The sequence below is a fragment of the Lampetra fluviatilis genome, chromosome 22 (assembly GCF_964198595.1).
Source record: "Lampetra fluviatilis chromosome 22, kcLamFluv1.1, whole genome shotgun sequence".
In the NCBI taxonomy this organism is placed as follows: Eukaryota; Metazoa; Chordata; class Hyperoartia; order Petromyzontiformes; family Petromyzontidae; genus Lampetra; species Lampetra fluviatilis.
This window is the reverse complement of record NC_136296.1, coordinates 7,016,999-7,030,460: the sequence shown is the minus strand read 5'-3', so window position 1 is coordinate 7,030,460 and position 13,462 is coordinate 7,016,999. Positions and strand designations below refer to the sequence as shown.

The window sequence follows — 13,462 nt, the reverse complement described above, 5'->3', positions numbered from 1 at the left end:
CAGTTTCCCAATTAATTTATTTATTCAGATAAGTATTGTTGAATTAAACAGTTTGTCAACTCAATAGGACGGATAAGCAATGATACACCATTCCAAAATGAAATCCTACTTGCAAATAGTATAAAATAAACGTGTGTGTGTGTTTTCTAGTTTTGCGAATAAATGTGTATACCATGCAGTAGTTAAGTTAATCGTCTAAATGTATGTATGTTGAACTTCTTTCACACCGTACATAGCCAACTATGCTAATCGGAGGTGTGTGGGGAAGGACAACGAACCATTAGCACAAAAAGCAGTTTTAAAGAAACTAGTTTTCAATTTAGATGCATGTGACGAGTTGCCTTCAATGACGGGCATTTACAATCAGGATGCTGTTGTGAAACCAATGTCAAATCATAGCACACAACACCACCGTTACAGAGAAACCGTTCCATTTTGGAAAGTAGCAAGGCACTCATCTTGTAGGAACAAAATAATTTTGTATAAAAAAATATATATATAAAGGTGCATCCCTGCAATGTGTGTATTGATGCCAGTGTTAGTGGAAGCACGTCTTACGAGAGGGTATTTGGTCGAAACTTTCACGCTTGGAAGAGGTGGGTTTCTCCACACTTTACCCCATCACTCGCAACTTAAACAATGGCAATGGAAACGGTGACTTCTGCGTTGCGATTCCTGCCTTCTAACAACCACAATCACCACCACCACCAACACCATTCAGATTTGAATAAGCCGACTTATTCATCCCACCTTGTTCATCGCTAGCCGGTGATTAAGCGTGATGTGTAAGTTACCAGCTGCAGTGCATTTCCCTGCGGATTGTTGTTGAGCGGCAGAAACGGCGTAGAAGCGTGGGGGCAGAGGAAGAAAATGTTTGAATGCTGAGACTCGGCATTGAGAAACGGGGGAGATTTCAGAATAACTTGGGGTATGCAGAGAGTGGAGCGCACCCAGCTCTTGTGTTGGCCACGCGTGAGAAACACGCATTCTTGTAGTTGAAATCACGGAATGCTTCCCTGCCCGCAAAATACCGCGAGCAGTTTGTCGCTGATGGTTAGCACATTTCCACGTCAGACGCCGTTTGCCGCGTGGAAAGTGTGGGCGTGATGTGGAATGCCCCGGGGGGGGGGGGGGGGGGGCAAGGGGCCCCCCATCCCCCAGCGTGGCCCGCTCACAGGGGTCTCGCCCCGACCTCTGCTCCTCCCGTTTCTCCGTGGCGCACGCGCGGCACGGAGAAACGGGCGCGTTACCGTGCGCCCGAGCGAACGGGCGTCACGCTCCCGCTAGGACAAATTAGCGGCGTGTTCTTCAGGTAGCGGTGCGGTGGTTTGTAAACGTTTTATCTCACCTCTTGCCTCTGCGTTGTTTTTTTTCCTTTGGCTGCCAGGCGCACTTACGGTTAGTTTTTGGGAGTCGAGAAGATTACATTGAGAGCCTCCCCCCCCGCCCCACCCCCCCGTTTGTGATTTTAGTGTCGCTTGACGAACGCGCGCCTTAGATGTAATTTGTCTGACAGGGTGAGCTCAATTTATATTCTTAGGTATTTTTTTCGGTAAGTTCACGTAGGTAAAAAATTAAAATTTAGAAAAGTAAAAATAAAATAAAAATCACGACGTTTCGGAGGCAACACAAGCTTTCGTCTTCAGGTGGAACCGTCACAGCACGATAGCTGTATCAAGTAAGATAAATTCCAAGAAAACCGTCCTTGTATATGTACTGAGCTCAAATTTATTTACTTGTAGAAAGTCATGATTGTGCAGCAACAAATGAAGGTGTTGCTATTATAATAATTAGTTATTAATTAAACTAGCCGTGATTTTAGTTTTTTTGGGGCCTTGAAATCATGATGAACTCCACATATTTATTGGGTGTATGGAGAGGAACTATGGAAAAGTTAACGCAAGTACCCGTACTTTGTGGGTCTATAATCTGGTGCAAGCAATACTTCCGATATGCAACTGCTTCAACATATACACGCCCAACAACTAAAACGCCTCAATTGTGACCAATATTGTCGGATCTAAGAAGCTAAGCAGGGATTCATCTTCTTGGTTCTTTCGGTAAAGTCACGTAGAAGGGAAATAATAAAATAATAAAAATAAAACGTAATAACATAAAATTCTCACGACGTTTCGGCCACAACGCAAGCAGCCGTCCTCAGGTGAAGAACAGGTCTTAAATAGCTTAAATATATGCTGCCAAGCTTGGTGGTGTTCATTCAGACGCTGTCTTTCCGACAGACCTGTTCTTCACCTGAGGACGGCTGCTTGCGTTGTGGCCGAAACGTCGTGAGAATTGTATTTTATTATGTTATATTTTTATTATCTTATTATTTCCCTTCTACGTGACTTTACCGAAAGAACCAAGAAGATGAATCCCTGCAGTCACGAAAGCTTTAAATCGAAAGCTAAGCAGGCTTTTTGAACCCTGGTTTTAAGCACTTGGATTGGTGACCATCAGGGCTTGCCACGGGTTGTAGGCATGCGGCCTGTGAGGTGGCGTGCCGAGTATTATCCAGCTTCTCCACTTGCATTCCCCAACGCGAAGCCAACACACCCGTTTATTCGAACAGGCCAAACCGTCCCAATGCTGGTTCCCCTCCTGAAAATGGAAACTCGGAAAACCTCGGCGAGGCTTTCCCCTGCACACAACAACAACAACAATTGATATTTGAAATGATTGTGAAAGTTTCTAGTTCGGGCGTTGCTTGCACTTCAGTCAACGTGTCTGGTTTTTTGTTTTGCTCTGTGCTTGCTTCAGCGTTGCACCCTAAAGGGCTATAAACGTCTGACGTCGTCAGGGTAGTTTAAACTCTCAGTCTCCAATTAAATTAAAATTGTCCTAAATGGGTTCCAGACCGGTATATGACATTTGCAAAGCCCAAAATCTACCAAGACAGTACGGTAATAATTTTCAGTTTGGTGAATTTTAATAAAACATGAGTTCAGCAATGCAAGTCTTTTTGAGTTTATAGAATATAATAATAACATAGGCACTGCTTACTGAAAAAAAAGAATGTCTGCAATTATATATTCCGTTTTTATGCTGGGGTGGCTTTGATCTCAACCTATACATTATACACACTTTGTTTGTAATGGAATATTTATTTTTAATATTTGTCTAATAAAAAAACCTGATATTTTGGATAAATGGGATGTAAAATACAAATACACAATTATATGTTATGAGTGTTATATGCGACCAAAGGATTTACTTGTGTGGAGTGGAAGTGCTGTGATGGTGCACTGCCCTGTGAACTTGACAACCTAAATTGAATTGTAGCTTCATGGAAAATCAGTGGTGAGCGATATTTTTAAACTATAAAAAATTTATATTACCAGGTATGTCCCACTGAGCTGTATAGCTCGTTTTTAGAAGTGACCTGACCACAAATGATAGCTCAACAAAGTGGCTTATCACATGGAAATTTATAGCCGCTAAATACTCTAAACGAATGTTGACCATGGGGAGAACATGCAAACTCCAAATATATACAGGCGTCGGGATCGGGATCATACCCACGACCTCCTTTGCACCGTGCTGAATCCGATCTGATGCTGCCCATCCTACACACCCCACTTCACCAAACTAATATTAAAATAAAAATAACGATGACAAAATTACCCAGAATGTGCCTAATAACATGTAATAATGTTTAGTTTTATGAGCAACCACAGACGAGCTGGAAAGCAGCCAGACGGTGTAAACCTGGCGCCAGCAATGCACCCAGCTCTGTGGTCTCATCTCATCGCTTCCTTAAAGCTAAAGCGGCGTTTGACCGTGGACAGTGCTAGGAAGCATACTCTTAGTTCTTTCGGTAAAGTCACGTAGGTAAAAAATGAAATTAAAATTAATACATATATTTTTTTAATAAATTTTAATTTCATTTTTTACCTACATGACTTTACCGAAAGAACTAAGAGTGAATCCTTGCAGTCACGAAAGCTTCAAATCTAGAATTAAGTGCTAGGAAGATTGACCCACGACGCGTAGACATGTTGTTAACGAGCTTACGGGGCTACGTGGTGACCATCAGTGGGCAGTGCATTCATGTTACATGCTTTTCCTCGTCTACTTGCTCACATTCGACTTACACACTTTCAGAGATACGAACAAACTTGTTCATATGTCCAGTTGTCTGTTCGGACCGAGAGTCGTAAGTTCAACCGCCCCCCCCCCCCCCGCAATAGATGGCAGTGGTGGCATCTACATCTGTGGAACATGAAGAACCAGTGGTATCTACATCTAACGGAGTTTATATAACTTTTACAGCCATTCCCCTTGCAACATTTTTGGTATCGACGGGAGTAAAGTTGGACTCGCGAACAAAATCGACCTACGAACAGACCTCTGGAACCTAACTCGTTCATAAGTAGAGGAGTCACTGCAATGTACTTCAACGTGTATGCTTCCACGTTCACCAACCCGCACTGGCCAGCGTAGTGAAGCACAAACTTTCACGGTGCGATAAGGACACAATCCAGCTGTGCGTTCACGTGAACTGAACAACCGGTGTCTGTGAATATCACCGGGACAAAACAACAATAACAGCATCTCGATGGAAGCTGGTGTTCGTCAAAGTCCCTTGTTTCCCCCCCCCCCTCGCAAGGTTTGCAACGTTAACCCACCGTCTGCGTGACGGTCTTAAAGCCGTGGAGAAACATGAGACGGCGCAAATTGAGTGAATGCTTGCGCGCCGACGTTCGTAAGCATGGAGGCACGTTCATTTACTGACCTCACTCAACTTCCCCCCCCCGCCACTAACCCTCTCCCCCCCCTCCAGTAATTACCCTAATTTTTATGGATCTCGTGCAGAGAGCATTTGCTGAAGCCTTGCAGATCTAGCCCGCGATTACACCGCAGGAAATGAAATGCAGATTTTTGACAGCTGGACTGTTTCTGATTTTTTTTCTCTCTCTCTCTCTATTATTCCTTCTCTCCCCTCCGTTAGAGCTGAAGAGACAAGTCACCCTCGCCCTATTGGACAGCACAGGTATGAACGTGTGTTCAGTGTCAACTGTGAGTTTGCACTACTTCGTGGCCTGTCTCCTCCTTTTACGGTGAATGGAAATGGCAGTCGGCAACCGTGCCTGCGTTGTGTATTGCTGTAAACGTGCGGAGCGGTAGCGCAGCAGGTTAGCGCTACGCTGCGCTACGAACCCAGCGACTCGAGTTCGATTCCCGCTCACGGCCAGCACCGGTGACGATTGTCTGAATCGGTCCGGGGCCTTCTCCAGGTCAACTCTGCCTCAAGTAAGCACCTGGTTTCGATTTAAAGCTTTCGTGACTGCAGGGATTCATCTTCTTGGTTCTTTCGGTAAAGTCACGTAGAAGGGAAATAATAAAATAATAAAAATAAAACATAATAAAATGCAATTCTCACGACGTTTTGGCCACAACACAAGCAGCCGTCCTCGGGTGAAGAACAGGTCTGTCGAAAAGGCAGCGTCTGAATGTCTTTCCGACAGACCTGTTCTTAACCTGAGGACGGCTGCTTGCGTTGTGGCCGAAACGTCGTGAGAATTGTATTTAATTATGTTTTATTATTTCCCTTCTACGTGACTTTACCGAAAGAACCAAGAAGATAAGCACCTGGTGTCGTGTGTAAAACATCACCACTGGGGGAGACAAAGGCGGATGGGCGTGGTGTTGGCCACCCACCCCCTCGTGTGCCATTCCGGGCTTAATAGGTGCTCGCTAAAAGTACTTGCCCCAACTGTCTGTTGAGGCTACGTAGAGCGTTTTTGTCTTTGTACTGAGGATACAAAGGCAGTTAGGCATGGTGCTGATCACACACCCCGTTGTTCACCATGCTGACTTTACTAGGTGACTGCTGACAACTCATTGCGCTGACAGTCTGTTTAAGGCTGTAAGGGGTACCTTTATCTGTGTGTGTGTGTGTCATGTGGTTAGCACTCTACCATAATTTCTGGCCATGCACGACTGTGGCTTCTAGTAATGTACGATAATTGGCACCATACCCTCAATTTGATGGACTCACTCTTAAGTGAAATACTTGCCACGATGTGTCAGACAAATGCAGGCGGTCAGGCGAGCACCACCGTCTAGTCGACTGTGCATCACTCGCATCCACTCCGTGTCCAGACAAATGGAAGGTTGTTGTTGTACTTGGTAATGGCTGTATGCAATTCCATTTGTCTTGTATTGTAATATGTAGTGTAAAGACACACGTGACCAATTGCAATTTTTGGGATGGCATACACATTTTTCTGTTGCGCGTAGTCACTTTAAGATGTTTCTTGTTCATGTTTTTGTTTGTTGCGGTTGCACCCGATTCAAGAGCCGCATGTCTCACAGGGATATACCTAATACATGAACTGAACTGAACATTGATGAAAACCCAAAGGTCAAAGCGCGTGACCCGGGTATATAAATGCATAATAAACTTGCACATTCGCATGCACACTGATAAATTCATTCCTTTATTCCTGTGCACATACGCGGAGATATCAATTGGTTAACTTCCAACGCGAACACATTCAGGCACATGTGAGCATACATCAGGGAGCTGCTGCTGAAGACAACCGAGGGGTGATAGGAGCCGCCCTAGGACTTAAAAAGTGTTGTGCCGGCATGTCCGGGTTACTGTTCACCCAGTCCATTCAATACTCTTAGACACCAGGCAACTCCTGATGAGGACTACTGCGTAGGCTCCGTATTTAGCTTTTGTCTGCGCTTGGCAGTGGCAGGCTTTTCACACGTGCGTAGATGCGTCCGAATTCCGACCCACTCACGTGCGCCCCCACAGGCAGGAAAACACAAACACAGATCCCCTGTATAGCCTGTAACGACTGTTGGGGCAAGTGCTGTTAGCGAGCACCTATGAAGGCTGGCACGGCACATGAGGGGGTGGAGTGGCCAGCACCACGCCCGACCGCCTTTGTCTCCCCAGTGGCGATGTTTACACACTGCACCAGGTTTTAATTTGAGGCCGTGTCGACCTAGGGGAAGCCCAGGACTGGTTCAGACAATCGTCACCGGTGTTGGCCGTGAGCGGGAATCGAACCCGGGTTGCCGGGTTTGTGTCGGGCAGCGTAACGCTTAACCGCTACACCACAAGCAAGCGCGCACACACTCGCACACTTGCGCACGCTAACCCCATTGGCATTTCCACATCATCGTCTCCATCAATCCTTATTCCGTCCGTGCCCTGTTGTTGCCATGGAGAAAATCCCGCGCGCCCATTAACACGGGGCCGCATAAACGCGCGCCCGACAATCGGACACCCCCAGCCGCCTCCGCCGCCAAAGCGCTCGTGTTCAGACCGCTGAGCGGGTGGTCCCTGCGGTTGAACACCGCGCGCGGTTGCGCAATCTCCTGTCCACATGTGCGTAAACGATCTACGAGCGCAAGCCGTGTGACGTTTGCCGTCAACAGAGGTCGCAACCGGGTACCCGATACCCGTACCCTACCCGATACCCGGCTACCCGTACCCGGCCGGGTACGGGTAGCCGTTTGCGATCCTGGTGCGGCCGGGTACGGGTAGGCCGTGAGTCACTGGTGAGTCACCGTTTGTCACTCATTTCGGGTAGGGTACGGGTAGGGAACGGGTACCCGTACCCGACCGGGTACGGGTACGGGTAGCCGTTTGTGACCCTGGTGCGGCCGGGTACGGGTACGGGTAAGGAATTAAAACCCGTTTGTGACCTCTGGTCGTCAAGTTGGACACGTTGCCCACCCCTCCCCCCCCCCCCCCGTTTCTGGCAGAAGTTTGTCTTCATGGACAGCGGGCAGGTCCGTAAAAAGAAAGGGAGCGTTTCTTATCCCCGTAGTTTCCGTGTCCCACCCTGACGCCTGTATCATTGGAGTTTGTGTGCCTCTCTCCCCCATGTGGTCGTGTGGATTTTCCTCCGCATTTAGAAAGATGCTCTGAGAGTAATCTGGCTGCGATACATGTTCCACGTGACAAGCCACTTCGTTGAGCTATCATCTGTAGGCGAGGTGGAGTCTGAAAAAGAGATATATACAGTAGCTCAGTGGGCCTTACCTGCTAAAATAAAAATAGCTTTAGTGTGGTTGCCGGAGGATTTTTCCCTTCATATTATCAAACCGCATGTTCGCTGCATCGCGCGCACAGCCTGGTGTGTTTGCGCCCGTGGGGAAAGGACGCGTGCTCGCACGTACGCTGGTGAACGTGGGCAGAATGATGATGTAGCCTGCATACTATGATGATCAGTGTAAACACGGGCTTTTGATATTTTTATGCAGTTAATACGATTAATACTGGCCAGGTGGCTCAGCGGGAGTGAGCATTTCGCAGTCGGAAGGTTGAGAGTTAAAATCCTGGTCGGTTCGGAGTTTACTCAGCCCATCATCCCTCCAGGGTTGATAAAAGAGAATTACCACTTTGCGTGGAAGTAAACAATGGCTGTCGTATGAATATACTCACTACGTCACGGGCAATGTGGAATTTCCAAGACTGGATGATGGCTGTAAAATGGGATAGGAGCTCCATGTCAATGCTCATTTGAGCAGAAAAATCCTAGTTTTTTTTTTAAAGCAAGATTCAGGAAACCCGGTCAGGTGATGCTGTGTGATGAAGAACGGATTGTTCAACTCACAATTGGGAAGGTCCGTGTCTTGGTCAGAGATCACTCGGGCTCATCATCCTTCCACTGTCGATAAAATATGTACCACTTTATTGAAGGGGAGCTGCGGGCGTCCAATGGAGAGGGAATGGGATTATGGAATTTCCATCAATGGTTCAGGACTGCCAATGGAAATGAGTGCCATGCAATTGCTTGCTCGAGCAGGGAGGTGCTTTGATTTGAGATTATTAAGTGTGTCACCATTACCACTGACTTGCAATGAACCAGTCTGCATGTATGTAAGAGTTCGATTCCTACAGCTGCTGACAAATTGCTGTTGTGAATACATGTATGTTGAACTTTTTTCGCACCGTACGTAACCAGCCGTGATAATTGGAGGTGCGGGGGAAGGACAACAAACTAAACAAAAGACAGTTCTCAAGAAATTAGTTTTAAATTTAGACACAAACATGATGTTGATTTTAAAGCAGCTACTCAAAGGGAGGAATTATCAATTGCAATGATCAATTATCCGCACCTCCAATTAGCATGGTTGGCTATGTACAAGTGTAGGTCTTCGTGTCCTTTAACCAACCACCCTGACTGAATCATCTCATCCATACTGTGATCAACCACCACATTCATCCCTCGCACCGCTCCACTATGGAATTCTCGTCCCATTGTCTCTCTTTCAAAAAAGCTCTCGTAACCTTGCTCAGTTCAGGAAATGTGTTAAACCGTATCTTACTACAACTTTGATTAATTTTGGTTAATTATGTTCTTGTTAACCCAGGAGAGCCTCATCGAATGAATCTCGTGACTTTCTTTCCTGCCAAGTTTTCATATAAGGGGGCGGAAAATTGCTCTTGATATTCCAATTGAGTGATTCGCGAGCAACTTTTCAAATTTGGAACCATGACGCCGGCACACACAATGCGTCTACTCTTGCGAACGGACGTCACGAGATCTTTGACACCCACTGGGATCGCAGATGATGGCGCGTCGTAGTATTATTACGGTTCATACCACACCACAATACGAGGCAGCACAGCCGCTGGATTCGAACCGTGAACCCCCTCCATGCAACAATCGGTGACCGCACGACCCACAAGGCCATGTTATCGCCCCCCATTGCTTGTTTGTTGCTAGCCGCTAGACGTCTTGGGCCTTTTGAGGTTGTGCTCAGTAACTGTTCCAAAAAAAGATAATTACCTGTAAAACAGTTAAATCAATAATGAATGTCATGTCGCTCCAGTAGGCACGATTCTCTTTGCAAAGGTATGATTCATTTCTAGCGCGTGCTCACCCATTTAAAGCACATAACGAATCAAACATGAATGGCAATGTTTAATTTTGTTCTGTAGTTTATGGTTTGAATTAGCGCCATTATTAATAGCCACTCGTGAGTCCACAGTCATTTGCCTTAAATGGCCTTTTTTGTGATCTGCTCTCGCATATAAAGGGGAAGGTGTGTTTCCCATTAACTCTGAAACCCACCCTCACATTCCATCCCCAGAGACACACTGGCAATTACAATGAGCCCACGGTTAGTGTGGTACTTCACACAAAGACAAAGATCCCCCGTGTAGCATCTAACAGACTGTCGGGGCACGGGCTGTTGGCGAGCACCTATGAAGGCCGGCACGGCACACGAGGGGGTGGGTGGCCAGCACCACAACCCAGCCGCCTTTGTCTCCCTCGTGGTGATGTTTCCACACTGCAGCAGGTCCTCATTTGAGACTGATTCGACCTAGGGGGGAGGCCCAGGATTGGTTCAGATAGTCGTCATTGGTGTTGGTGGCCGTGAGCGGGAATCTAACTCGGGTCACCGGGTTCATAGTGCCGCGTGCTAACCACTACATTACCACTTCATACACAGACGCACTGCTTACAAATGTGCTGAATGTACATGTGCAGTATAGATATACGTTCAAATCCATTCAAACAGAAACAAAGATTTCCTGTATTCTTGGTTCTTTCAGTAAAAGTCACGTAGAAGGGAAATAATAAAATAATAAGAATAAAACATAATAAGATAAAATAATTCTCACGACGTTTCGGCCACAACGCAAGCAGCCTTCGTCGTGAGAATTATTTTATTATGTTTTATTTTTATTATTTTATTACTTCCCTTCTACGTGACTTTACCGAAAGAACCAAGAAAATGAATCCATGCAGTCACGAAAGCTTTAAATCCAAAAAATAAATAAAAGATTTCCTGTGTCGTGTTATAAACTATAGGAGGCAGGCGATGTTAGAGAACACCTATGAGAGCTTTTTGACTTTTATTGTTCCACTTGTTTACCTGGGAAAGCCTCACCGGGTTACGTGACTTTTTCATGAGGGTCCTGCCAGGTTCTTGAAGTAGGGCCGTGATGATTGCGACGTATATTCCAGTTGAGTAACTTGCAGTTCAGCTTTGCGAATTTGGACCTTCGCGCATGATGAGCCTACTCTTGCCAATGACAATGAAGGCTTATTAACGTCCAATTAGAAATGGATGGCACGGAATATTTAGTTATTTTGGTTATACAGCCGCACCTATAATCAGGGCAGTTGTGGGATTCGAACTGTAAACTTCTACCACTGGCCCATGGTTGTCAGTAACCCTACCTCGTCACTCTTGCCTTTACATACCATACCGGGTATTGATTTTAGGCTGAGTTGATCTCGGGGAGACCCAGGACAGGTTCAGGTGCCACTGATGCCAAGAATTGTACCCAGGTCGCTTGTGGTGGGTGCAACAAGTGGGTGCTCCCACCTCTTCCAAGTCACGTGGCCAATGTGGAAGAGTAGGCCGCCATTTAGGGGGCTCTCTCGTGCTCCCTCCTGTGGAGGGCCTTCCACCAGCAGTGGGCCATGAGCGAGCAAACGCGAGCCTCGCCCGCGTATTATCCGCGGCGCGTGACGACGGAGAAACGCCCGCGTGCGCGAACGCGAATGGGACGGAGTTTTGCCCGCAATGCCGCCGAGCGATGCCAATTTGCGCGATCCGACTCTAACCCTCCAGACATCGGGCAGCAGACGCGCAGGGACACGGCCTTCTCGCAGGCCCTGGTGGGCGCCGTCTGCGTCTTCTCGGAGCAGCTGCTGTCGGCGCTGACGCGCACCTACAACCCGGGCCGCGACTACGAGAGCCGCGGCACGGAGGCGAGCCGCCGCTGGCTCGAGCAGACCGCCGGCCTCGGAGCGCTCGTCAGCTTCCGCTCGCTGCTCTCGCCCCACCTGGTAGGTGTGGCCGCGGCCTGCTCCTGTGCGTGTGGCTGGGATGAATAACTCGTGTGCTTGCGCCTTTGTGTTTGCGGGGTAGCACCTGTGAAGGCCGGCACTGCACGCGATACGGAGAGGGGCGGGGGGTGGCCAGAAACACGCCCGGCCGCCTTTGTCTCACCATAGGTGCTCGCTAACAGCACTTGCCCCAACAGTCTGTTAAGGCTACACGGGGGGTCTTTGCGTGGAGTGGAAGCGTAGTGGTTAGGGCACCGCCTTATGACCACAATGACCAGATATCTGAACCGGCCCTTGGCCTCTTCTAGGTGAGTATCTGGTGCGGTGTGTAAGCGTCAGCATTGGGGAGACAAAGGTGGCTGGGTGGGGCGTCGGCTACCCCCCCACCCGCTTGTGTGCCATGCCTGGGGTCCTTGTCTATGTCTAAAAGGCTAAATAATTGATGTTTGTCCATGTACTTTTGTGTGTGGGACACAAATCGCTTGGTAGTTGTAGGAATCAAATCTAAATTCCATCACAGAATAACCGGCACACAGTTTTTAATGCGCATTCACGTGCACAGTACGTATCCCCGCTGTGTTGAACAACCGTTCTCAATTGCCCTTTGGCAAGCAATGATCGCTTTCTATAACAACACCTTTCCTGAGACTGTGGACATGTTTGAAGGCGTCTTACAGCGTCTCACTTTTCAATGTCTCCCTGAAAGTATGACGTTTGAATCTTATACGGCAAGATGATAACGTTACGCTCTTGCGTATCTCGTTCGCAAGCGCTTTGCACGATGACAGAGCATCACTCTGAGACTTGTTTTAAATGCGTGCGGAAGGAGCAATAATTTAGCAATAAATATGCAAATACACGAATATAGTGATGATGAATTAAAAATCTTGAGATGGGTGGATTTACGTTGGCATTTTTATTCGATGCTTGCCAGATTTATTGACCTATATATTTGAGGAAGGAGGAGTGGGGGGGTGGGGGTACAATCGCGACGATGCTGGTAGCGCCATCCTTGCTTCTATACCACCTCCCCCCAACTCGGCGTCAGTGAAGGGAGCGATCCGCTAACAGCATCTGACCACGTGCTCCCCAAGGGCCTTTAAAAGGAAATGTATTTCTCTTTGTCTCATGCGATGGGTGTACGCGTGCCTGACACTGCGCTTGCACACGCATGCACGTGTGCAAGCGTCCGGTCGAACGCTTTGGGGAGAACGGGAGCGCAGAGGTTTAGCTCTACGCTGCGTCACGAACCCGGCGAGCCAGAGTTCAATTCTCGCTCACGGCCAACACCGGTGACGATTGTCTGAAGCGGTCATGGGCCTCCCCTACATCGACTCGGCTTCATGAGTACCTGGTGTGCGGTGTGTAGTGAACATCGCCACTGGGAGATGAAGGCGGCCGGGCGTGGTGCTGGCCACCCACCCCCTCTCGTATGCCACTCCGGTCTTCATAGGTGTCGCTCACTAACAGCACTTGCCCCAACAAGTCTGTTAAGGCTACACGGGGGATCTTTGGCTTTGGTCGAACGCTTGAGCGCCGCGTTCACGCGCGTCCGTGTGTCCTCGTGCGTGTTTGCATGCCTAATTGCGCGTGCGTCCTTTGTCTTCGCGATGGGTCGCGCCGGTTCACGTCGGCTCCCGGACCCAATTAAAAGAGATGGCGTGGCGATAAAATACGTCGCATGT

General features: G+C 47.9%; 1 protein-coding gene across 3 annotated transcripts in view; it reads left to right on the top strand.

The window, feature by feature from the left end:
• The window catches only part of LOC144938475 (phosphatidylinositol 3,4,5-trisphosphate-dependent Rac exchanger 2 protein-like), a 210,679-nt gene that overhangs the window by 166,904 nt on the left and 30,313 nt on the right, over positions 1-13,462 (top strand). For all 3 annotated transcript variants that reach the window (XM_078866327.1, XM_078866326.1, XM_078866325.1), the window contains exons 32-33: positions 4,952-4,993; positions 11,560-11,777. In XM_078866327.1, the coding sequence (XP_078722453.1) occupies positions 4,952-4,993; positions 11,560-11,777 (260 nt within the window). The remainder of the gene's footprint in view (positions 1-4,951; positions 4,994-11,559; positions 11,778-13,462) is intronic.